This window comes from Ceratotherium simum, chromosome 39, assembly GCF_057802395.1.
Source record: "Ceratotherium simum simum isolate JZ-2026a chromosome 39, ASM5780239v1, whole genome shotgun sequence".
Lineage (NCBI taxonomy): Eukaryota > Metazoa > Chordata > Mammalia > Perissodactyla > Rhinocerotidae > Ceratotherium > Ceratotherium simum.
In genome coordinates this window covers 12,857,433-12,883,496 of record NC_141938.1, presented here as the reverse complement: position 1 = coordinate 12,883,496, position 26,064 = coordinate 12,857,433, and the positions used below count along the sequence as shown (strand labels likewise).

Below are 26,064 nucleotides of genomic sequence, written 5' to 3'. Positions count from 1 at the left end.
TCCAGGGCGTATTCTCAGCTGTGGCCCTGCAGGGTCAAAGGGCAGAGTTCAGTGGTCACCCTCTGTGTGTGTGTGTGACAGGCTGGGGATGTGAGGGAGGGATTGTACTGTGCACTCTGCCCCCCCGGAGGGAAGTTGTATCCCCTGTGCCACGTCGGGGATCCTGCTCCGTGCGTTTTCCCCCCGTCTCTCTGTCCGTCTGTCTGGCCGGCCTGCACCTCCGGGTGCTGCAGAGGCTGGAGGCCGAGGCGGGAAGGTGGGGGGCCGGGCCGCACCCCCGGAGAGAGAGCCAGCGTGGTTTTCTCTTCCTTTTTGTCCTGCACGCCCAGCCCGTCGGGCCCTCATAAGCGCCCCCTTCCCCTCGGCTGTTGGTCCATCGTGGTCCAGGGCGCACACCGCCCTCCCTGAGCCCCCCGTGTCCCCGGTTCCTGTCCCCTCCACCTCTCGCTGAAATTGCTGCCTCTCAGCCGACCCAGGAACCCCACTCGCAAACCCAGTGGCATTCATTTCCTGCCTCTGGGCCGCGCTGAGCACCCTGAGAAGCTTCCCCCGAGATGTCACAGGGGCAGAGAGCGGCAGAAACAGCTGGCACGGCGGGCTCGTCGTCCCAGTTTCCAAAAGGAGCCGTTGTGCTCGCTTGTCACGTCGTATGTGTGTTGCTGTAGCTTTCACACGATGTGCATGGTGCAGAATCCCAGGTGTCCAGCAAGCACACTGGGGTTCAAAAAGAGAAAGAGATGTAATTGCAATGCCGTGGGCACTTGTGCATTTAGGCCTGAATCTGCTGGACGGGGTATCTGCCCCAAACTGTAGGCAATCTAAGGGATTTTCAGCGGAAACTTTGGTTTTATAGGATTTTAACATCGGGTTTCATCTAAATGTTAGAACCTCTGGCATTAGATGCAGCTCACTGTCATTTAGGTTTTATGTCTTTTATTAATGTTCATAGCCTCTGATGGAATTTTAGGATCTTGATCACGAACCCAGACTTAGAATGTTCTGTCACCGCACAGAGAACACATTAGCATGGGGCAGCCCTGGCCCAGCCTCTCCGCCTGTGGTTCCTGAAGGTTCGTGCACAGCTTTGGGCAAGCACGATGCGGGGAGAGGGGCCCGCGACACACACCTTCTCGCCGTAGCAAACAGCTGTGCAAGCTGCTCTCTGCTGACCGCGGGGCCCTTCTGGAAAGTTCCAGAAGCAGCCAGACCAGCTCGCTCGTGAGTTACATTCTGGAGGCGGAGCCCCGGGCTGGCCTGGCCCAGCCTGCATGCCCCTTCCCTGCCCACGGCCTGCCCTGTCTGAGCCTTGTTCTGGGCCCTTCCACCAGGGGGCACACCAGCCTGGCTTTCTGCCCTGCTGTGGACGCCTGGGGCTTGATGGGGGGAGGTGTTGTGGGTAGAAAACACCAGGAGAGAGGAGCAGGGGGGGCTGCAGCCCACTCCCCCACTGTTGCATCAGGCTCCACCGGAACCCGCATCGGGATTCCTCCTGCCACGGTCGTCCTGGCCACACCAGCCGTGGCCCCTGGGCCGGTCCCGACCCTCGCTTCCCCTCACCCTCCGTACCCCCAGCTCCGTTCTGGGGCGTCTTGCCTCCTCCCTTAGCTCTGTCCCTCTCCCCAGCCCGGCCTCCACCCCCGTGTCCCTCCCGGCCCCTGCCCCTGCCCTGCCCGTCTGTGGTCCAGGTGGCTCCGCATCTCCTGTCCCCTGAAACCATCCTCGTGTCCCTCGATGTGCTTGGGCGGTGCGTCTGTTTCAGTTGTCACGCACAGCTGTGTGACGTTCCTTTGTACGAATAAGCCACAGTTTGCTTGCAAATACGTTGCCGTGAACATAGTGTGAACACCGGTGTGCGTGTCCTTCAGGCGCACGGGTGACAGTCTCTCTGGCTCTGTGGTCCTCTCTGGGGGCAGTTCTGCCCCACTGGGGACACTTGGGTGTCTGGGGACATTTGTGGTTGTCACAACTGGGGGTGTTCCTGGCATCCACTGGGTAGAGGCTGGGGGTACTGCCCAGTGCCCCACAGAGCCCAGGACAGCCCCCCACAGAGAGTGACCCGGCCCCGAGTGTCCGCAGTGCTGAGGGGGGTCTGCCTGGCCATGGAGGTGCCGGACCCCAGGGTGCGGGCGTCTTGTTCATCCTTCTTAAGGCCATTTGGCTTGCCCTCCGCTGCCCTCCCTGTCACTGTTACACTGGGGACAATTGTCTCTCTCCATGTTTGTAAATCAGTTAACTTCACTTTTTAGGGCAGTTTTAGGTTCGCAGCAAAATGAAGAGGAAGAGACAGACATTTCCCGTATACCCCCTCCCCCAGGTGCTCGGCCGCCCCCATTATCCACTCCCCCCACGCAGGGTGCGTTTATTACCATCGATGAACCTACATGGACACATCATCGTCATCCAGAGCTGACATGAGGGGTCACTCCTGGCGTTGTATGTTCTGTGGGTTTGGACAGACGTAGAATGCCATGGATCCACCATCGTGGGATCACACAGAATAGTGTCACTGCCCTGAAAATCCTCTGTGTTCTGCCTGTTCATCCCGCCCTCCCCCCTACCCCCACAACCTCTCATCTACTTACTGTCTCCATAGTTTTGCCTTTTCCGGAATGTCCTAGAGTTGGAATCATATGTATGGAACCTTTCCAGATTGACTTCTCTCCTTTTTTTTTTTTTAAAAAAAACAGCTTTATTGAGAGATCAATTACACACCGTATAATTCACCCATTTAAAGTATGCAATGCAGTGGTTTTCGGTTTATTCAGAGATTTGCAACCATTACCGTTGTCTAATTCCAGAACATTCCATCACCCGAAAAGAAACCCATCCCTGTTAGCAGTCACTCCCCAGCTCCCGACAAACGTGAACCCACTTCCTGTCTGTGGATGTGCCTGTTCTGGACATTTCACATCAGTGGACTCACACCACGTGGCCTTTTGTGTCTGGTTCTCTCACTGAGCATTGTGTGTTCAGGGTCCATCCACGGTTTGGCTCTGTCAGGGCCTCACTCCTCTTCATGGCTGTGTCATATTCCAGTGTGTGGATGGACTACATTGTGTGGATCCATCATCCATCAGGGGACACTTGGGTTGTTTCCACCCTCAGGCTACTGTGAACATACGTATACAGGTTGGCTTCTCTCTTCCTTCCCATCCGTGTCACCTCGGTGGTGTCCCGGCTGTCCTGTTTTGGCCCCATGTTGGCGGGCTGGCGCCGTGTCTCATCCTCCCGGGCCTCCCATGGTCCCCAGGCACATCGGAGCCTCTCTCGTTGCTGGGTGAACAGGTGGATTGGCCCTGGACGTCCAGGGCAGGATTCAGAGGGCCCTGGGAGCCCCCGAAGCTGTAGACGAGTGTCGGATGCGTTGTTCTGGGGGTGAGGGGTCATCATCCGCCAGATTCTCAGGTTTGTGATGAGTAGACTGCTGTGAAGGACCTTGGACCCTGGAACCTGCCTTCCCTGTGACCCCGGGGCTGTTTGTGTATTCATGGTAGCCAGCCCTTTGAACCACCCTTTGAACTGCCAATTTTTGTAAAAATTGGGAAGGAGGGAAAGTTGATCTTTTGTGTATCTGTCCCTCTCTCTTCTCCCTGTTCTTCAGGGGGCTGCTTCTGAACCAGGGCATTCTGCCCCCAGGGGACATGGGGCCGTGTCTGGGGACGTCTGTGGCTGTCACACGGGGGAGCTCCTGGCATCCAGTAGGTGGGGGCCAGGGATGCTGCTCAGCCCCCACAGCGCCCAGGATGGCCCCACAGAGAATGATCCAGCCCCTGTGTCTGCAGTGCTGAGGGCAGAGACCTGCTTTGGGGACATCTGGGTAGAACAAAATGCCCTTGAGGGTCCTTGTCGGTGCTGGTGGGGGGCCATGGCACAGTTTCTAGTAAAAGATGACCCCTTGGCCTTCTGTGCATAGGGATGCGGCTCAGAAGACAGACTCCGCCTACGCCTGCCGGGTCTCACCTGGGGGTGCCGATCTCGCAGTCTCCCCGTTCAGCACGTGACTATGGGTGGACTCGGGATAAAGGCGTTGACAGAGAGGGGTGGAGTTAATGGATCAGAAAGGCTGCCTAGGAGATGAGATCAGAGCTGGAGCCTTATGGAGGAAGCTCATGAGCATCGGTGGGGGGATGTCTCCTTGGGTTCCCGTGGACCAGGGGTCTGCCCCCCGGCACTGGGGACATCAGCCCGGGTCACTCTCTGTGGGGCTGTCCTGGGCGCTGTGGGGGGTTGAGCAGCATCCCTGACCCCACCCACTCGATGCCAGGAGCACCCCCCCATCGTGACAACCACCAATGTCCCCAGACGTGGCCCCGTGTCCCTGGGGGCAGGATCACCCTTGATTGAGCACGTTCACATAAAGTATTAAGGAAACCTTCTCTGACCCCCGATGCGTGTCCACCACATGGCGGGGTCATGCTGTGTGCTCACCATGTGACCCAAGGCGTCCTTGTTCAAGAGGGTCTGGGGACACCGTGTGCACCCCCAGGAGTGGACAGGCTGTATCGGCCCACAGTCTGTTCTAGATCATGCGCTTCGTGAAGGCAGAGGGAGGCCTCTGCTCACGGCCTCTGCTCACGGCGTGTCCCGCACTCAATGTCTGTCCATGAGTGACCTTTGTCCCGCTGTGTCTGCAGATGGAGGACGGCCACACCCTCTTCGACTACGACGTTCGCCTCAACGACACCATCCAGCTCCTGGTCCGGCAGAGCCTCGTGCTCCCGCCCAGCGGCGGTGGCAGCAAGGAGCGGGACTCCGAGCTCTCCGACACGGACTCCGGCTGCTGCCTGGGCCAGAGCGAGTCAGACAAGTCCTCCAACAGCGGCGAGGCGGACGCGAAGGCGAGCTTGGCGGACGAGGATGCGTGGGACGAGACCGAGCTGGGCCTCTACAAGGTGAGGCTCCCGCGGAGGGTTGGGATTGGCCGTGCCCCCCGCCTGGCCGGCCTCTGCACCCCCGGGGAGCACTCCCCACGCCCCTCCATCATCGCTCGCCCCCCAGCCGCAAGCTCATGAGGTCAGGCCGGGTCCCCTCCATCGCTGTGGCTGGGCACCCTGGTCCTGCCGTGAAACTCCCCTGAATGTTCCTTGGCGGGAACACACAGTTCCCCAGAGATTCCTTCCTGATCCCTAAAGCAGAATCCCGTGTCCCGGGCTGCAGTGTCTTCTGTGGCCCTTACAGTGCCTGTAAAATACAGTTCTGAATTCACTGCCACCCTCTAAGAGCATGAAATTCCACATAAAGAAAGTTTCTCTGGAAAAGTGGTTTGTTCTGGCCTCCCTGGGCCGCATGACAGGCGATTCTGCCCCCAGGGACATGTGGCAACATCTGGGGACATGTGTGGTTGTCACACTGGGGGTGGTTCTGGCATTGGGTGGGCGGGGGCCAGGGATGCTGCTCAGCCCCCCACAGTACAGAAAGCCCCTCATAGGCACCGTATAGGTGGGTTTGCACCCTAGTCCTAAAGCCCTCGGTGCCCCAGAACCACACCAGGCTCTTGGCAGCTCTGCTGATCACGTGCTCCTTCCCCGGGTCGATGAGAGAGTGTTCCTTTCCCCTCAGGTCAACGAGTACGTCGATGCTCGGGACACCAACATGGGGGCGTGGTTCGAGGCGCAGATTGTCAGGGTGACGAGGAAGGCGCCGTCCCAGGACGAGCCCTGCAGCTCCACTGCCAGCTCGACGCCGGAAGAAGACGTGGTTTATCACGTGAAATACGACGAGTGAGTCATGGTGGGTGGGCAGGTTGGGGGACCTGGGGCGTTGGCTCTGTCTGTCTGGGACCCGGAGTTCGGGACTGCCTTGGGGACGGTGATCAGGATTCGGGGGCCCCCACCCCTATTGTTCGGTTGTATGTCTTTCATACCACGCATCACCGTATGAAACCTCGTTATGTGTTTGTAATCTGTCGCCTACTAGAACGCACAAGTATCTATTGAGTGCTTACTGTGTGCCGGGCCTGTGAACGCAGAGAGTGTCTTACTCAGCATCCCATCATGGGGGGGGACTGAAACATCAGACGTTTATTCTCTCACAGTCCTGGAGGCTGGAAGTCCAAGTTCAAGGTGTCAGCAGGGTTGGTTCCTGGTGAGGGCTCTCTGCCTGGCTTGTAGATGGCTGCCTTCTCACCGTGTCCTCACGTGACCTCTTCTCTATGTGCACGCAGAAAGAGAGAGAGCTCTGGTGTCTCTTCCTCTTATGGGGACACCAGTCCCATCAGATTAGGGCCCCAGCCTGTGACCTCATTTAACCTTGCTTGCCTCCCTAAAGGCCCTCTCTACAAATGCAGTCATGTTGGGGGTTAGGGCTTCAATATATGAATTTGAGGGGGGACACAATTCAGTCCATAGCAGAGGGCAAGCTTGTCCACCCGCAAGGAACTCACATTCTAGGGTGCACAGGCCCTTCATCCGATTCTCTGCTGGGTCCCTCCTGTCTACACCAGTTTCTGGCACATCCTCATGCTTAGCTCTGTAAAAGTGACTGGAGTAATCAGATGAGTGAATCACAGTAAGTGGAAGATTTCCATCCTTTTCGTTAGGGGTTGCAAACTCGGCCCTCGGGCCGAATCCGGCCCACCGCACGTCTTTGTAAATAAAACTTTATCCAGACACATCAATGTCCACTCGTTTACATATTCTCTGTGACTACTTTCTTGGTAATAGCAGACTTGAGTATTCATACAAAGACCTTCCAGCTCAGAAAGCCGAAAATATTTGCTGTCTGGCCCTTTACTGGAAAAGTTTGGCAACCCTTGTTCTTGGTGATTTACTAGCAAAAATAACGAGCGCCAAGCGATACAGCTGGTCTTAATAGATTTAGGATTGTCCCCCTCACAGTTGAGGTTTAACTTTGTTGTTGATAGAACACTTTTAGCCCAATTATTTTATGCCTTTTTTGAGGCTGCTGGTATATCCAGCATAATCCAGCGTATCCAGAATAATGACTGCCTATTGTATCCTAATATTCAGTGTATTATATTTACATAAACGAAATAACATACGTCCCTCTACAAAAATCACTTTTAATACATGCATGTGGAAAAAGTTTAAGTTTTTTCCTCCCCAGATTTCCTTCTGGATTAATTTCCTAGGGCGGCCATAACGAAGTGCCACAGACTGGCTGGCTTATGATGAGTTTATGCTCTCACACTTCTGGAGGCCAGAGGTCCAAAGTCGAGGTGTCGGCAGGGCCGTGATCCTTCCGTAGGGGAGCATCCTTCCTGCCTCTTGCAGCCTCTGGTGGTGGCCCGCGGTCCGCGGCTCGTGGCGGCATCCCTCCAGTGTCTGTCCCCCTTCACATGTCTGTGTCCTCTCTGTGTGTGCGTCTCAGTCTGTCTTCTCAGAAGAGCACCTGTCACTGGATTTGGGGCCTACTCTGCTCCAGTGCGACCTCATCTTAACTTGATTACACCTGCAGAGACCCTATTTCCACATAAGGTCCCCTTCCCAGGTACAGGGGGTTAGGACTCCAGCATATCTTTTTGGGGACACATTCCAAGCCATGACACGCTCCGTATTGGAACGTGTCTTCCATACCTGAGTATTTTTGATGCCAGCAAATGAGATAATCAGGGACGGGATTTGACGAGCAGCTGTGATGGGAGTGACCCAACCCCGGGTCGTGTGCGTCCTTTTCCGCCTCGACTTCCGTCTCCCGTGGAGGGAGTGAAGTCGATGGGACCGCAGGGTCTGAGGATGGGCTTTTCTTTCCTCCAGCTACCCGGAGAACGGAGTGGTCCAGATGAGCCCCCGGGACGTCCGGGCTCGCGCCCGCACCGTCCTCAAGTGGCAGGAGCTGGAGACGGGCCAGGTGGTCATGCTTAATTACAATCCCGACAACCCCAAGGAGCGAGGCTTCTGGTATGATGCGGAGATCGTGCGGAAGCGTGAGACGCGGACGGTGCGGGAGCTGTACGCCAACGTCCGGCTCGGGTGAGTGAGGCGGCGGGCCCTGGCGAGGCCCTGGGCCTCCACCTGGCCTTCCTGCCTCCCCTCTGGGGCTCCACTCCTCCCTGCTCGCCGCTGGTGATCTTTCTGCTCTGACCACCTCACGGGACTGCCCGGGGAGCCCCAACAGACCGAGATGTCAGGCTTCCTTCTCTTTTATTTGTTGTTTTAGATTTGCCAAATAGGTAATACATTCAAATGTGTCAAAATCCAGAAAGTACCAAACGCCACTCAGTGAATATTCTCCATCCTCCTCTGTCCCCTGGTCACCCAGTTCTCCTTTCTGGAGACATCACTCTTTCCGTCACCTTCCAGGGACGTTGTGTGCATAAACACGCACATAAATAAAGACAGCACACACATGGGGTGCGCTCCACATTGGGGATCAGCAGACCGCAGTCCACAGGTCAGATTCGGCCCCCTGCCTGTTTGGGCAAATAAAGTTTTATTGGCACACAGCCACGTCCATCTGGTTATCAATTGTCTGTGGCTGCTTCAGAGTGACAAGGGCAGAGTTGAGGAGTTGGGAGAGGGACCATGTGGCCTGCAAAGCTGAGAATATTTGTTGTCTGGCCCTTTGCGGAAAATCTTTGCCAAGTGCTGTTCTCCCTTCTGTGTATGTGTGTATTAAAGTGTAAATAATAGAAGACTTACCATCTTAACCATTGCTCAGTGTACAGTTCAGTGGCATTATGTCATTCACACTGTTGTGCAACCATTGCCACTATCCGATTTCCAGAACTTTCTCACCTTCCCAAACAGAAACTCTATCCCCATTAAACACTGACTCCCCGTCCCCTCCCCCAGCCCCTGGCCCCACCATCCACTTTCTGTCTCTGTGGCTGTGACTCCTCTAGGGGCCTCCTGTGAGGGGATCACACAGTGTCTGTCTTTCTGTGTCTGGCTCATGTCACTGACCATTATGTCCTCAAGATTCATCCGTGTTGTAGCAGGTGTCAGAATTTTCTTCCTTTTTGTGGCTGAATAATAATTCCGCTGTACGTATCATATATATATACACGAATATCTGGGCAATAGTGTTCTAAGCACAGGCCCAGCAAGTGCAGAGGTCCTGGGGCAGGGCCCTGCCTGGTGCATTTGTGGCCTAGCAGGGAGGGTAGTGGGCTGGAGTAGAGGGAAGGAGGAGTTGAGACTGGAAGCCTCCACGCATCTGGGCATTGAGAACAGATGCATGGAGTAACATGCATCTTGAGGTAACAACTTAGACTACTGATGTGAGATTTTCCTCTTTTCTAATGTAAGCATTTAGTGCTATGAATTTCCCTCTCAGCGCCGCCTTACCTGCCTTTCACGTATCTTTGTTGTGCTCTATTTTTCTTTTTATTCAGTTCTGTTTTTTTCTTTCCTTTGAGACTTCCTCTTTGGCTCCTGGCTTATTTAGGAGCGTTGTGTTTAATTCCCAAGCGTTTAGAGATTTTCACATTGTCTTTCTGTTACTGATTTCTTTTTTTTTTTTTAAGATTTTTTTTTATTTATTTATTTTTCCCCCAAAGCCCCAGTACATAGTTGTCTGTCATAGCTGTACATCCTTCTAGTTGCTGTATGTGGGACGCGGCCTCAGCACGGCTGGAGGAGTGGTGCCTCGGTGCGCACCCGGGATCCGAACCCGGGTCGCCGGCAGCAGAGCGCACGCACTTAACCGCTAAGCCACGGGGCCGGCCCACTGTTACTGATTTCTAATTTGACTTTATTATGGTCAAGGAACATAATCTATATATTGATTACATTCTTTCTAAATTTGTTGAGGTTTGCTCTACGGCCCAGAACAGGGTCTGTCTTGGTGAATATTCCATGGTTGCTTGAAAAAAAAAGGTATATTTTGTTGTTGGGTAGAATGTCCTATTTATATCAGTTAGAGCCTGTTGGTTGATTGTGTTGTTCACATCTTCTAATTGCTGGTTTTCTGTCTAGACTTCTGTTTGTTGCTGAGGAGATATCGCAGTGCCCAGGTGTAACCGTGCATTTGTCTCTTTCTCTCTTCAACTTCATAATTGTGAGGCTCTGTCGTTTGCTGTGTACACATTTAGGAGAGTTCAGTTTTCCTGGTCGAATAATCCTTTTATCATTATAATGTCCCTCTCTGTCTCTAATAATTTTGTTATGACGACTACTTTATCTGAGATGTGTGTCTGTGTGTATTGACACGCCTTTTTTTTCTTTTGTAAGTCAATATTTACAAGATGTATCTTTTTTTCTCCTTTTACTTCTGACCTATATAGTTGAATTTGAAGTGAGTTTCTTGTAAACATCATATAATTGGGTCATTTGTTTTTTTAATCCACTCTGCCAGACTTTGCCTTTTAATTGGCATATTTAGGCCATTTACATTTAAGGTCATTATTGGTATGTTAGGGCTTAAGTCTGCCATTTTATTATTTGTTTTCTATTTGTTTCCTGTTTCTCTTTTTCTGTCTTTCCTGTGGGTTACTTAAACATTTTTTGGGATTCTGTCTTGGTTTATTTATAGCCGTGAGTGTATTGCCCTGTGTAGTTTCTGAGTGGTTTCTCTGGATTTTACCATACAAATGTGTGGCATTCTGGTGTCAGTGTTACCACTTTGAATGAAGTGTGGGAACCTTTCTTCCGTTTAGGTCCCTTAACTCTCACTTATTGAATATCAGATGGCATTATGATTTTTTTTTTTTTTTTTGGCTGAGGAAGACTGGCCCTGGGCTGACATCTGCGCCCATCTTCCTCCACTTTATATGGAACGCCGCCACAGCGTGGCTTGACAAGTGGTGCGTTGCTGCGTGCCTGGGATCCGAACCTGTGAACCCCGGGCCGCCGCAGCGGAGCGCAAGCACTTAACCGCTTGCGCCACCGGGCCAGCCCCTCACTTTTATTTTTTGACCATTTGTTTGAGCAGGATCTAAGTAATGTCCATAGATTTCATTTAGATCGATATATATCTTTGAAATCTCTTTTATCTTTAGGTCTCCTGTCTTTTTCTTTTTTTCTCCTTTTCCTTAACAATTTATTTGTGGAGGAGGCAGATTCTACACAACCAGGCCTCCTCCACAAATAAATTGTTTGCTGTCTGCATCCTCCTGGTGTGATTTCCTGACTTCCTCTGTCCCCGGGTTTTCTATGAACCGGCAGGTGGATCTGCACCTGCGCTGTCTCGTTCCACAGCCACGTGTGCTGCTGGGGTCTTGACATGTGCCCAGTACATGTTGAGACGTGCAGGGAAGAATACACACCAGATTTCGAAGACTTAGTGCCGAAAAGGAACGCGAGATAGCTCATTCACAATTCCTTAATATTCATTACATGCTGAAATAATATTTTGGGTACAGTGGGTTACATAAAATATTCAAATCGATTCCGTCTGTTTCTGCTTTTTGAACACGGTTACTAGAGAACATAGAATTACACATGTGGTGCGTGTTTGTGGCTCGCATTCGATTTCCACCAAACGTTGCCGCCGTAGATGTCGGATTGATCCCTGGGCGTCATTTTAACTTAAAGGAGCTTTTGTGTTTTTTTTTTTTTTTTTAAAGATTTTATTTATTCATCTTTTTTCCCCCCAAAGCCCCAGTAGATAGTTGTATGTCATAGGTTCGCATCCTTCTAGTTGCTGTACGTGGGACTCGGCCTCGGGTTGGACGGAGAAGTGGTGCCTTGGGGTGTGCCCGGGATCCGAACCCGGGCCGCCAGCATCAGAGCGCGCGCACTTAACCGCTAAGCCACGGAGCCAGCCCCAGCTTTTGTGTTTTGATGTAGGCAAATTGAATTCACCTTTATGGTTTCGGCACGTGGGGTCTTGTTTCGTCGGCCTTGCTGCCCAAAGGTTAGATCTTATTCTCTGCAGTGTGTCGCGTAACGGAACTCTGGTTTATATCCTGTTTTCATCTTGTTTCTGGTTTAGCAGGACTTGAGTTGGCAAAGGGGGTAAAGCACAGGGCCCGGAGAAGCCTCTTATCTGGTGTAATTAGGACCAGAGGTGTTCACGTGCTCTGAGAACGTGTTAGGTGGCAAAGTCCCCTCTGAGACACCGGGTGGGGCCGGCCTTCCGGAACGTTCTAACGGCTCGTCTCTCACAGGGATAATTCTCTCAACGACTGTCGGATCATCTTCGTGGACGAAGTTTTCAAGATCGAGCGCCCGGGCGAGGGGAGCCCCGTGGTCGACAACCCGCTGAGAAGTGAGTTCTGATTCTGCCCGTTGGGGTCCCCCACGTCGGGCGTGGGGGGTCTCCTGCCCCGTCTCTGCTGGGCCGGCCCCGCCCAAGCTGACCCCGGCCCCCCATGTCCAGGGAAGAGTGGGCCCTCCTGTAAGCACTGCAAGGACGATGAGAGCAAGACGTGCCGGGTGTGCGCCTGTCACCTGTGCGGGGGCAAGCAGGACCCCGATAAGCAGCTCCTGTGTGACGAGTGCGACATGGCCTTCCACATATACTGCCTCTGCCCGCCCCTCAGCAGCATCCCCAAGGAGGACGAGTGGTGAGTGGACGCCCCGGAGACGGGCTCGGGTCAGGGGCCGCGTGGCGCCAAGAAAGGAGGCTGACACAAGGGCAGTAACACAAGTGGGACGAGGGAGCCTTCCTGTGCCCACGTGTGGCCCAGGCCTCAGGTGACCACAGGGAAGGGGACTGGGCAGGTCAGAAGGGAGAGCCAGGCGTCCCTGCGTCCCCAAAGAGCATCCTCTTGGCCACGACACTCTTGGCGCTCGTACCGGTAACCGCCAACGTGGATAAGGAAGGTCGTGATGCGCTCGGCTCTGGTCTGAGGACCCTGACCTGCTAACAGAGTTGTCACGACAACTCAGAGGTGGCTACTGTTCACGCCCGCCTTGTGGAGATGGGGAAACTGAGTCACGGCAGTGAGAAGGTGCCCACACCCCAGCCGGGTTCACCCCCATGGTTGGGAGGCGCCGTGACATTCCCAGTGGGAGACGGGGCAACGTCTGCTGTCCAGTAGACTGTTCTGTGACGGTGGACGTGTTCTCGCTCTGCGCTGTCCACTGTGGTCGCCACTCGCCACACGTCACCACGGGGCACTTGGACGTGGCACGTATGACGAGGAACTGGATTTCTTATTTAATTTTAATGAATTTATGGGGCCGGCCCGGTGGCGTAGTGGTTAAGTGCGTGCTCTCTGCTGTGGCGGCCCGGAGTTCGCAGGTTCGGATCCCTGGGCGTGGACCAATGCACTGCTCATCAAGCCATGCTGCGGCGGCATCCCATATAAAGTAGAGGAAGATGGGCACAGAAGTTAGCCCAGGGCCAATCTTCCTCAGCAAAAAAAAAAAAAAAAAAAAAAAAATTAATGAATTTAAGTTTAAATACCCTCCCTGCTTCCCATCTTGGACAGCACAGGATGGCAGGAGCATGAAGGAGCCGGAGCGCGGGGCCAGAGGGAGCGGGGTGGGCCAAGGACAGGAGGTGACGTCCCCGTTGTCACAGGTACTGCCCCGAGTGTCGGAATGACGCCAGCGAGGTGGTGCTGGCGGGGGAGAAGCTGAAAGAGAGTAAGAAGAAGGCGAAGATGGCGTCGGCCACATCGTCCTCACAGCGGGACTGGGGCAAGGTGAGGGGGGCCTCCGCGCCTGCGCCCCCGGCCGCCTGCCCCCCCGTAAGCGCTGACACCATCCTCTCTGTTTCTGGAATGGACAGGGCATGGCGTGCGTGGGGCGCACCAAGGAGTGCACCATCGTCCCGTCCAACCACTACGGACCCATCCCCGGGATCCCCGTGGGCACCATGTGGAGGTTCCGAGTCCAGGTACCTGCAAACGTCCAGGAGCTCCTCCAGAAGCCCCTCCACCTGGGCGAGGGCCACCCCTCGAGCAGGTGGCAGGGCTGGAATTCACACCAGCTCCTTTTCGTGTAGGGCGAGCGCGTTCGATGAAGTCAGGCCGCCGGCTTGAAGGCGGCAGGGAGGAGGTGGGTTGGGGTTTTCTGTAGCAGCCAGTCCGGAAGGTGCCATTTATCTCTCGGCGGTTTCCGCAGGTCAGCGAGTCGGGGGTCCATCGGCCTCACGTGGCGGGCATCCACGGCCGGAGCAACGACGGGGCGTACTCCCTGGTCCTGGCTGGGGGCTACGAGGACGACGTGGTGAGTGCGGGGCTTGTCTGATTTATTTTTTAATTGTGGTAAATACACGAAATATACAGTTTACTATCTTCACCGTTTTAAGTGCACAGCTCAGCGACATTAAGCGCATTCACGTTGTTGTGCCACCGTCCTCACCATCCGTTTCCAGAACTTTCTCATCTTCCCAAACTGAGACTCTGTCCCCATGAAGCACTGACTCCCCTCCCCTCCCCCAGCCCCTGGCCCCACCATCCACTTTCTGTCTCTGTGGATGTGACTCCTCTAGGGGCCTCCTGTGAGGGAATCACACAGTGTCTGTCCTTCTGTGTCTGGCTCATGTCACTGAGCGTCATGTCCTCCAGGTCCATCCACACTGGAGCAGGTGTCAGGATGTCCTTGCTTTTCAAGGCTGAGTAATATTCCAGTGTGTGGATGGACACGTTTTTCCACTCATCCATCCGTGGACATTTGGTTTGTTTCCGTGTTTTAGCCGTTAGGAATCACGTGTGCAAATATCTCTTCAAAATCCTGTTTTCAATTCTTTTGGGTCTATACCGAGAAGTAGGGTTGCTGGATCTATGGTAGTTCTTTTGAAGTTTTTGAGGAACCTCCCTGTTTCCCACAGCGGCTGCACCATTCTAATTCCCACCCACCGTGCACAGGGCTCCAATTTCTCCCCCGCCTCGCCATCGCTTGTTACCGTCTGTTTCTTTGACAGCTGACATGCTAGCGGGTGTGTGTGGGTTTGTTTTCAGTGGGGTCTCTCTCCCCTGCGTGGAGGGTTCAGCCTGGCCTTCTTCTCTGTTTCAGGACAACGGGAATTCTTTCACCTACACAGGTAGTGGTGGTCGAGATCTTTCTGGCAACAAGCGGACTGCGGAACAGTCTTGTGATCAGAAACTCACCAACACCAACAGGTTCGCAGAAACTGGTTTTCTTGTTTCTTTACCAGCATGCTTGTGGCTCGTCCTCTGGTGGTTACCCAGTGGGGAGGGGGGTCCTTTCTCTGTCTGCTAAAGACTTGTGAGTCATTCGGATGCATTAAGCAAACTTTCTCCCTGAAAGCCCAGGTAATAAATGTTTTCGGCTTTGCGGGCCGCATAGTCTCTGTTGCAGCCTTTTAACTCTGCCGTCATAGCACGGAGGCAGCCACAGAGTGTATGTAAATGAATGAGCATGGCTGTGTGCTAATAAAACTTTATTTGTAAAACCAAGCGGTGGGCCGGAGTTTGCTGACCCCCGATTGCAGGACGGACAAGGGCTTTAAGCATAAAAAGCATCATAAAGCCCAAAGGAAAAGACAGAGATTTGATGACCTACGTATTATAAATTGTGTCAATAAAACCTGTAAGTAAAATGAGAAGCAGATGGCTGTTTGGGGGAAAAGTCTGCAACAAACATGACACATCATGGTTATGTCCTTATATGTAAAGAGCGGTGGCAAATCAATAAAAACTAATAGAAGCAAAGAACTTGCAAATCACTCGCAAAAGAAAAGGAAATCTCCAAACACCATGAAAAATTGTTTAGTTTTAGTAATCAAAGAAATACAAATTGAAACACTGGTGAGATACTATTCATTTCCCCTGTAAAATTGGCCAAAAATTCTAAAATATGTAGAAATGCCGAGTCGTGGACTAGTGTTCCACTGTTGGCAGAAATACAAATTGGTACCATCTTTCTGGAAAGCTCTTTGCCTGTGTGTATGAAGAGCATTGAAATGTTCTTACTCGTGACCTTACGATTCTGCTTTGAAAGTGTGTTTATGAGAGATAGGGAGGTGAAAATTCCAGGTGTCGTAATATTTATCATACTGTTATCTAAAACAGGAAAATATCAGGAACTAAATATCTATTTTATAAAGAGGGAGGGTTCATCGTACGTTTATTTGTCTAGTGGCATAGGTTAATTTAAGTAGCTATTAAAAATCCTGTTTTCAGAAAACCTCAGGAACTAACATTAAGTGGTAATATTCTGGACCCAAGGGGCCAGCCCGGTGGCATAGCGGTTAAGTGTGCGCGTTCTGCTTTGGCGGCCTGGGGTTCTCAGGTTCGGATCCCAGGCGCGGACCTACACACTGCTCATCAAGCCATGCTGTGGCGGCGTCCCACATATAAAGTAGAGGAAGAGGGGCACGGATGTTAGCTCAGGGCCAATCCTCCTCAGCAAAAAAAAAAAAAAAAAAAAAAAATCTGGACACAAGACTAAGAAATGCGTCCTTTAAAAGGTGCTGTTTGTCCGTGGAGAACAGCTGCGTGGTGGTGGCTCTTCCACACGAGGAAGAGGCACCCTTGCACCAGAGTGCAGAGCCTGACCCCCGGTCCCCTGCCCCAGGCCCTGTGCCCTGTGTGGGACAGACCCGTCCCCGGGCCCATGTTTGCACATCTCCTTGTTTTCTCTTGGTGGCATCTTCCCCACGTGGTGTGTCAGTGTCTTGTGGCTCCAGTAACAGGATCCCACACGCTGGGAGGTTTAAAGCAACAGGAGTTTACTATGGCCCAATTCTGGAGGCCCGCGGTGGGCAGCGCCGGCGCCCTCTGAAACCCCGGGAGGGCCCTTCCCGCCTCCTCCAGCGCGTGGTCCCCGCTCTCCCCGCAGGGCGCTGGCTCTCAACTGCAGTGCCCCCATCAACGACCGCAAAGGGGCCGAGGCCAAGGACTGGCGGTCGGGGAAGCCGGTGCGCGTGGTGCGCAACGTGAAGGGCCGGAAGCACAGCAAGTACGCGCCCACCGAGGGCAACCGCTACGACGGCATCTACAAGGTGGGCGCCCCGCCCCGCGCGTCCCGGGTCCCCCGGTCCCCCATGTCCCTGACACGGTGTCCGCTCCCGCAGGTCGTGCGGTACTGGCCGGAGAAGGGGAAGTCCGGCTTCCTGGTGTGGCGCTACCTCCTGCGGAGGGACGACACGGAGCCCGGGCCCTGGACCAGGGAGGGCAAGGACCGGATCAAGAAGCTAGGGCTCACCATGCAGGTGCGCCCCTGGGCGGCCCGGCGCCTCATCCCTGCGCGACCCGGAGCCCCCGCCGTCCTGCCCTCAGCCTCGTCTTTCTGGCCGGTCCCTGGCGGGAGAGGGCCCAGGGAGCACTGGGCAGTGAGCAGCCAGCCAAAGCTCTCCCCGCTGCTCTCGTCCAAAGCGCTTCCCAGGCGCAGGGCTGGCCGCGCCTGCAGACGCGTCGGCCGGCGGCTCCCAGGGGCGGGCGAGTGTCCGCGTGTGGGCGCACAGTCCCGGAGTCGGGAGCCGGGCTTCCTGACGGGGCTGTTAGGAGAGGAGCGGGTCCGACGTACATCTGCAATCTGGTCTCGCCTCTGCTGTGGCCCCTCTCCTCTCTCGATTGCTTCTCTCTGCTCCTCACCCCTGCGCCCTCCGCAGAAGCAGAAAGCAACCACCCGAGCACGGGGACGCAGAGGCAGAGAGGCTAGATGTACAGATAAGGGTCCCTCCCCGCAGCCCCTCGCCTCTTTACGGCAGCACAATCTTCCATCTTCCCAGGTTTCCCCCAGTGTGGGAAGACGGCTGTTGTGCACCATAATTATGGTGTTTTCTGCTCCTTACGGGGGCTGGCTTTACAGCTGATAGCGCGTGCTGGGGCTATTTAAGGCATCTTAATTGCTATTGAGAGTCAGTCCGCGCCCACCCCCTGGGGTCACGAAGAGTTGTCTTTTGAACATAATGTTCGTGTCACAGGGAATTCCAGAAGTTGAGGAACAGGGGGAAAAAATAGCCTTGGGACTGAAACAGCAGCGTCCAGTGGGAGTAGGACATTTAGTTATGACTTCAGTCTTCGTTGCAACTTAGCGTGGCTGAAGAAGCTCAAAGATTTCTCCATGTGACGTTGGAGAGTCACACAGGCTCGTAGGTGCCTTAGGGGTGGGGTTACAGTCAAACGAGGCCTGTGAGGACTGGCGGAGCCCAGGATGCCTCAAAATCAGTTGGCCGAGCTAAGGCCCTGGGGCCACTTATTTGTAAATGAAGTTCTCTTGGGGCCCTGTCTGGCTCCTTCATCCACATAGGGGCTGTGGCTGCTTTAGGGCCACGGCAGAGCTGTGTCCCCACCAAGCCGCGAGTATTTACCACCAGGCCCCTCGTGGGGAAAAGTTTTTTGCATACCCCCAATCAAAATCGTGAAGATAAGACTGTCTGGTTTGCTGGGTCAGATGCTCAGCATTTCGCATCAGGCTCCGCAGTTAAGTGGCGGCCTCTGAGCTGAGCTCGGAGTCGGGTAGAAAGAGTTGAAGAGTCTGGGGCCTGAGTGGGTGTCACGGTGAGGTGAGGGTAGGAGGGAGGGGGCGGGGGAGCCGGGGGCCCCCGAGGAGGACCCCGCTCCAGCCCGCCCCTCACGCCGGGTCTCGCCCCCTCGCACGCAGTACCCGGAGGGCTACCTGGAGGCGCTGGCCCGGAAGGAGAAGGAGAACAGCAAGCAGGAGGCGGGGGAGGAGGAGCCGGCGGAGGAGGAGGAGGGCTTCACGTCCCCCCGGAAGGGCAAGCGGAAGAGCAAGTCGGCAGGTGGGTGTCTCCGCGCCGGCCGTGCGGGCGCTCGGGGCCGGCTCTCACCGCTCTGCTCCGTCCCAGGTGGCAAGAACGGCGCCGGGTCCCCGCGAGGCACCCCCAAGAAAACCAGGGTGGAGCCCTACAGCCTCACGGCCCAGCAGAACAGCCTCATCAAGGAAGACAGGAGCAACGCGAAGCTGTGGGCCGAGATCCTGAAGGCCCTCAAAGACGGCCCGGTGAGCCCCCCACTCATGCTCTTCGTGTTTTAAAATTGTGGTAAAAGAGAGAGAACGTGAAGTTCACCATCTTCACCATTTTAAGTGCACAGCTCAGTGGCATGAAGCACATTCACACTGTTGTGCACCCATCCCCACCATCCGTCTCCAGAACTTTCCATTTTCCCAGACTGAGACTCTGTCCCCATGAAACACTGACTCCCCTTCCCTCCCCCAGCCCCTGGCCCCACCATCCACTTTCTGTCTCTGTGGATGTGACTCCTCTAGGGGCCTCCTGTGAGGGGATCACACAGTGTCTGTCCTTCTGTGTCTGGTTCACGTCACTGAGCGTCATGTCCTCGGGGTCCATCCACGTTGGAGCAGGTGTCAGAATCGCCTTCCTTTTCATGGCTGAGTAATATTCCAGCATGTGGATGGAGCACATCGTGTGTATCCGTCATCCATCCGTGGTCACTTGGGGTGTTTCCACCTTTTGGGCTGCTGCGAACACGGGTGTGCAAACATCTCTTCAAGACCTTGCTTTCACTTCTCTTAGGTATAGACCCAGAAGTGGGATTGCTGGGTCTGTGGTCTTTCTGTGTTCAGGTTTTGAGGAACCGCTAAACCAGGGCTGTCCTTTTGTGATCCTGCTGCCCTGAGTGGGGTCACTGCCACTGGGTGGCTCAGTCTTTTCTGGCCACCGTCCCCGCCTGGTGGGGTCTGGCTCTCCTTGGCTCACTCTGAGTTAAACCCAAACCCTCGAGCCCTGGCTGATCTGCCCGTTACTGCCCACGCTCTCTCCTTCTGGACTCTTCCTGGTCACCCCCTCACAGGGCCTCTGCCTGGAGCGCCTCCCCCCCAGCCCTCCTGCCTGTCTACCCCGTGTCAGTTCCTTGTGGCTCCTGTAGCCATGAGTCTTTAGGGGCTACAATCCAGGTGTGGGCAGGGCTGGTCCTCTGGAGGCTCCGGGGAGAACCGTCTCCTGCCTTTTCCAGCTTCTAGAGGCCGCGTCCTGGGCTCAGGGCCCCTTCCTCCGTCTGCACAGCCCGCAGCGCAGCGTCTCCTGTCTCTCTCTGCCTCTCACCCTTCTCCTCCCTCTGATGAGGACCCTGTGGTGACACTGGGCCCCCGGGGATGCAGGATCGTCCCCTATCTCGGGGGCCTTAACCCATCTGCAAAGTCCCTTTCGCCGTGGAAGGTGCTGTGTACACAGCTGCCCAGATTAGGACTCAGACACCTTGGGGGCTCTGTGATTCAGCTGGCCCCCATCCTTCTGGTCACCTTCTCCGTGGTGCATTCTCCGGCTGCCTGTGCTCGGGGTGGCCCTCCCTGGCTCCCTGCTGTCCTCGCCAGCCCTGCTGTGACAGTTCCGTCTTTACCTGTCTTTGTCTCCCCCCTGGGCTCCAGGCTCCGAGAGGGCAGGGGTTCCTTCTGTTTCCTCCTCTGCTGGAGCCTGGTGCCTGGGTGGCACACAGGAGGCTCAGCGCCTATTCATTGAAGGATCGAAATCCGCGCCCCGAGAGAACGGCTGATCAGGCGCCGTCTAGACCCCGAGCCTGGCGGTGCCCTGTGCTGGCTAGTCGCGGCCGGGACCCTGGCCGGCTCTCTTCTAGAACACCTTCAGATGAGGTCACATCGGCTCCTGCCTGCTGGGGTGGGGGCGGGGATGCAGGAGGGGACCCAGGACAGGTACTGAGCAGGGAGCCGCCGTTTCCAGAGGGTTCCACCGGGGCGGCCGTCATCCTGGCGGATGGAGCCCTGCCGGCCTGACGTGCGCTCTTCTCCAGTTTCAGAAATTCCTGAGTAAGGTGGAGGAGACCTTCCAGTGTATTTGCTGCCAGGAGCTGGTGTTCCGCCCGATCACGACCGTGTGCCAGCACAACGTGTGCAAGGTGAGAGGCTTGGCTGTGGGAAGGTTCCGGAAGGATGATCTGACCTCCCGCTGCTGTGCACCCACCACTGCTGCCATGGGTGTGTTGGCTTGGCTTCTGCACACTCCCAGGCTCCCGGGCTCCCGGCCCTTTGCAGCGCCATGTCTGTTTTCTGGGTGGCCTCGATTGCCACAGTCTCCCATCACCCCACTCGCCTGCCCCTTGCCCTCCCGTGCCCCCCGGGCTCAAACACAAACTCTTTGCCCCTGCCGCCAGCCCGCCTGGGCTGGCCCTCCCTCTGCCCTGAACTCCAGTGTCCCCTCCCCTGTGACCTGCAGCCACACCGGCCCCTGCTGTGCCTTCAGCAGGCCGTCGCCTGCTTGCCTTACAAGCCGTTCGCTGGTTCCCACCTCCTTCTGGAACATTCTCTCCCAGCCTCTTACGTGGCTGGGGATCCAGGGTGGGAGAGAATGGGCTACAGTCCTGGTCTAGTCGTAGTAATGATTATTAAGTGGGCTGTGGGCTGGGATGGAAGCCCCCCAGAGGAGCAGGAAGGAAGCCTTCCTGGAGGAGGTGGCATTGGGTTGCCACCGGAAAGGGACTCGGGGCAGCGTCCCAGGGCGGCAGAACGGCGTGTGCAGAAGCCTGGACAGGCAGGCAGGTGGGAGCAGCCGAGGCCTGTGGGGTATGAGGGGCTGGGGAGGTGGGCTGCTTGGTAGGGCTGCAGGCTCTGGCCGTGGTCAGTCTCGGGAGGGAGACAATATGATTGAAAGAGAGACCGAGAGAGGCTGAGGTTGGGCTAGACCAGGGTCTGCCCCCGGCACCGTGACATCTGGCCCGGTCATTCTTTGTGGGGCCGTCCTGGGCGCTGTGGGGGGCTGAGCAGCATCCCTGGCCCCCACCCACTCAATGGCAGCAGCTTCCCCAGTGTGACAGCCACAGATGTCCCCAGACATGGCCCAGTGTACCCTAGGGGCAGGACCGCCCAGTTGGGAAGCCCTGGTCTGGTGGATGGTTTCTTTGGTGTCATCTGGCCGGAGCTGATCAGGAGGACTGTGGGCAGCGCAGGCAGACAGTGGTGGAAGGGACTGTCCCTGCCCCCGGTCACCCCTGGTCTCTGAGTTGCACCAGCTCTGCTCTCGGCCTGGCCACCGTGTCAGCTGTCAGACCCGGGGAGGCCTGAGACCCTTCAGCTGTGTGGCCGGGGAGGGATGCTCATGTGCCCCGAGGCTGTGAGGCCGAGGAGAGGCTCAGAGGCTTGTCAGAAGTGGGGAGGGCGCGTCTTGGGGGTCAGCGGCCCAGGTTTGTCCCCCGGCTCTGCTCCTCCCGGCCATGCAACCTTGAAAAGCCACCTGACTGCTCTGAGCCTGTCGACCTCGGTGAAAAGGGGCAGAGCAGCCCCTTTCTGGGCGGCTGCGGGGGAGGTGGGGGTGGGCGGTGCGGGGACCTTGCAGAAGGCCAGGCCTGGCTGGCACTGGGGCAGGGGACCGACCCCTGGGATTTCGGGGACCAGGCATCCCAGGGGGTCACACGTGTCGTTAAAGTGCTGATGCTGGGAAGGAGGAGGCTGCTGGCCTTCACGTGTCGGTCCTGTCTGTCCATGTGACAGTTGTCACATCTCACAGGTCAGCGTCTGAGGGTTATGAGAAAACGGCTCCACCCAGCTGTCCCAGCCCCTGATTTTTTTTATTCTAGTAGAAAATGCTTCTTCTGAAGTAAAATACACATAAAATTCACCATCATAACCATTTTTAAGTGCACAGCTTAGCAGCCTGAAGCACATTCACATTGTTGTGCCACCATCCCCACCATCCGTCTCCAGAACTTTCCACGTTCCCAAACTGAGACTCTGTCCCCATGAGACACTGACTCCCTGTCCCCTCCCCCAGCCCCTGGCCCCACCATCTACTTTCTGTCTCTGTGCATGTGATTCCTCTAGGGACCTCCTGTGAGTGGATCACACAGTGTCTGTCATTCTATGTCTGGCTTATCTCACTGAGCATCATGTCCTCAAGGTCCTTCCACACTGGAGCAGTTGTCAGGATTTACGTCCTTTTCATGGCCACGTAATATTCCATTTTCTGGATGGATACATTGTGTTTATCCATCATCTGTCCATGGATACTTGAATGCTCCCACTTTTTGGCTGTTGTGACTAACGCAGAAGTCCCAAACCTGATTTTGAAGGTTGACCCAAATCTTGTTGTCCTGAGCAGAAAGAACTACCTTTCGGGCCGGCCATGTGGCTTAGCGGTTGAGTGTGCACGCTCCGCTACTGGCGGCCCAGGTTTGGATCCTAGGCGTGCACCGACGCACCGCTTCTCCGGCCATGCTGAGGCCACGTCCCACATACAGCGACTAGAAGGATGTGCAGCTATGACATACAACTATCTACTGGGGCTTTGGGGAGAAAAAAAAGGAGGAGAATTGGCAATAGATGTTAGCTCAGGGCTGATCTTCCTCACAAAAAAAAAAAAAGAAAGAACTACCTTTCGTCTCTGGATTCAAAACTAGACTTTGTATTGAAGAAAGAACTCAGGAGTTTTCACAACAGGAAACGAAACCCGCAGCCTGCGCCCCACGGGCGGATGTGCCATGGCGTCCATAGGCCGTCCCCCGTGTTACACTGAGCCCCTCACCCAGTCACCTGGTGCCAGCCTTTAGGCATGCGCACCTGTGCAGGTGTCCACGTACCCGTGCACATTGTCTCTGGCCACGTGGTTGGTGTCCCCCGTTCCTCTGATTGGGATGCTGGCTCTCCAGGGCCCGTCCGCCCTGCAACTCTGTCCACACCTGACTGTCTTGCCCAGGCATCGCTGGGTTGAGAATTAACTTTGAGCCCAGAAGTCTGGCTCAGCGCTGGAATTCCTTCGTTTTCTCCTTGACACATTTATGGAGCGCCTCCTGTATGTCACATCCTGTGCTTGGTGGTGGGAGGGTCAACAAGACGCCACCCCATGCCGCGGGGAGCGTCCGGCCTATTACACACAAGCACGTTAGTGAACAACACCGTTCCAGAAGGCAGAAGATGGCGTTTAAAGGCAGGCAGGGCAAGGTGGTAGGACTAGCCATGGCGGAGCAGCTTCTGATATTCCAGGGGGTCAGGGAAGACCCCTGTAAGGAGGTGACTTGAGCTGAGGCATGAGTGATCAGAGAGCCAGAGGACAAACTCGTGAGGTGACGTGACCTGCAAGTACAAAGACCTGGGGACCAGGATGAGCTTGGAGTCTGAGGGGCTCTGGGGAGATCACGCTGGTGATGGGCGGCCAGTGGTAGAAAGTGAGACCGAGGGTCAGGAGGGACCTCTGAACCCTGTGAGAAGTCAGTGATTTCTCCTGCCTCCGTGCCCGGGGACAGTGGGTGGCACTTCTCACCTGTCCACTCTCTCTTGCAGGATTGTCTGGACCGATCCTTCAAGGCCCAAGTGTTTAGCTGCCCTGCCTGCCGCTACGACTTGGGCCGCAGCTACGCCATGCAGGTGAACCAGCCGCTGCAGGCCGTCCTCAACCAGCTCTTCCCCGGCTACGGCAACGGACGGTGATCTTCAAGCACTTCTCGCTGGGCGTTTTCTTAAAACGTATCCCAGGGGTCTTCGGCCACGATTCTGTTTTTAGTGGGCTTAACTTAAACATGTAGTTTTCCTCCACTCCCTAGAAAGCCTTGTCTTCCTGGTTTTTTTTTTTTTAATCTATAAGTCTCTCGGAATTTGTATTACGGCTCAAAGAAAGAAAGTTGGGACTCCTCCGTGTTTGATTTTGAAGAAATACGAAGCCTGCAGGTTATCAGCAATAAACAACAAAACATTTCTGTTTCTGGAGATGGAATCAGCCACGACTTGACACGAAGGCTGCTGAGGTTCTCAGCGTCAAGTTCTCAAAAGTTCCGGCCGCCGACTAGCGAGAGGGCGTCCGGCTGCCTAGAACAATCTTTTCAAGGTTTGTGGGTTTGGCCCTCAAAGGTGCCAGTGCGCACACCTTCCTGGCAGCTTAATGTCGCCTAAAACCCAGTGAGCTGCTGCCTGGTGGTGGCATCCTGGTGCTCTGGTCCCCCCGCCATCCATCAGCAATGTGTCAAAAGGAAAAGGGGAACAATTGTGTGCAGCTCAGTTAAAACTCTGGCCTCAAAGCCACCGCCACCGGTCTGCTCTCATGTCAGAGACCCGTCCGCGGAGCCCGGGTCCCTGGTGCCTGTGAGCAGAGTTGAGGCCATCCAGAAACTACCTCCGCTGGACTCGCATCTCCGTGGGGCCGGGTGTGCAGCCTCGCGCTGTCCCATCTGGAATGCCACGGAAGCAGACACACGAAGCCATGTCCAAGTGCCTTTGGTTCTTTCTTTCTTTCTAAACACGGGGCTCTTTTTTAGCACTGAATTGTCAAAAATGCTAGCCAGCCACATTCTCAAACTGTGGTCAGCCAGTTCTCCCCGACCCCGGGTGAGTGTCTGACTTCTGTTCAGCCTTAATTAAATTTGCAACCCGCCAATGGAGAAGAACGAGGAATTTTTTTTTTTTTTTTTTAAATAAACACTTTTGCAAGATGAAATTTTTTTGTAGTTACTGTATATGTACTGAGAAAGCTATAACTTAGGGTTTCGTTTTGTTCTTTGTTTTTTTTTTTGTAATTTTTCGGAATGATTTGTTAATTTCTCTAACTTGACCAAAGTTTGCAGCCATACCTCAATAGAACAGGAATATTTTTAAATCCCATCACTGCAGACAAACTGGAGCAATATGGTTTTACAAGGTTTTTTTTTCGTTTTTCCTCCTTATTATTAGGTCGTTAATGGATTAGGAAGAAACAACAGGATTCTGTGTAGGCTTTTTCTAGAAAGTTCGATGTTCTTTGTCCCGATTTTAGGCTCAGAATAAATGTCTTTTACAAATGCATTTGGTTGTGTTTTCTCCTGTTTGCAAATCCCTTTTAAGCCCCCTGGGCATTTCTGTTCCTATGATCTCGTTACAAAAACCCCAGAAGGCAGACCTGGCAGAGAGCATTATCCCCACTTTACGGATTGGAAGACTGAGGCCCCGTGCTTCAGTATTGTGCGGTGGTTCTTACTGCCTTACAGGAGCAGCAGACTCGAGCCAAGGGACCAAGCCTGGAAACCAGGGGTCTCTTAATTCTCCCCAAAGTGGGTGGTACTGTCCCCATTCGAATTTGAGGAAACTGAGGCTGTGGTGGTCCCCCGCTAGGAGACCAGCTCCGCCTTGAGTGGGGCTCACCAGCCCGATCAGCCACTGAGGAGCCGGTTGACCCTGGAGGGGGCCGTCTCTGCAGGCGTGGGGGAACCTGGGCACGAGAGGAGGCGGATGCAGCGGGAGTCCGAGGTGAGGCAGGTTTAAACATCGACCCCGGGGAAGGTAGTCGTGCTGCATTCTGCAGAGCAGTTATTCACCTGGACCTGTTACCGGCACCTTCTATTGATGGTTAAGTCATGATGGGCCAGATCCGATTTAATAAGAAAAATGCTGCCCCTTTTGGTCCTTAAAA

General features: G+C 54.9%; 1 protein-coding gene across 2 annotated transcripts in view; it reads left to right on the top strand.

The window, feature by feature from the left end:
* The window catches only part of UHRF1 (ubiquitin like with PHD and ring finger domains 1), a 30,933-nt gene extending 5,473 nt beyond the window's left edge, over window positions 1-25,460 (top strand). For both annotated transcript variants that reach the window (XM_087425686.1, XM_087425685.1), the window contains exons 3-17: window positions 4,635-4,892; window positions 5,560-5,720; window positions 7,716-7,931; window positions 12,011-12,111; window positions 12,223-12,409; window positions 13,372-13,495; window positions 13,582-13,689; window positions 13,917-14,021; window positions 14,811-14,917; window positions 16,599-16,761; window positions 16,834-16,971; window positions 18,366-18,504; window positions 18,571-18,725; window positions 20,492-20,596; window positions 23,970-25,460. In XM_087425686.1, coding sequence (XP_087281812.1) covers window positions 4,635-4,892; window positions 5,560-5,720; window positions 7,716-7,931; window positions 12,011-12,111; window positions 12,223-12,409; window positions 13,372-13,495; window positions 13,582-13,689; window positions 13,917-14,021; window positions 14,811-14,917; window positions 16,599-16,761; window positions 16,834-16,971; window positions 18,366-18,504; window positions 18,571-18,725; window positions 20,492-20,596; window positions 23,970-24,116 — 2,214 coding nt within the window. In that variant the 3' untranslated portion in view covers window positions 24,117-25,460. The remainder of the gene's footprint in view (window positions 1-4,634; window positions 4,893-5,559; window positions 5,721-7,715; window positions 7,932-12,010; window positions 12,112-12,222; window positions 12,410-13,371; window positions 13,496-13,581; window positions 13,690-13,916; window positions 14,022-14,810; window positions 14,918-16,598; window positions 16,762-16,833; window positions 16,972-18,365; window positions 18,505-18,570; window positions 18,726-20,491; window positions 20,597-23,969) is intronic.
* The last annotated feature ends 604 nt before the right edge of the window (window positions 25,461-26,064 follow it).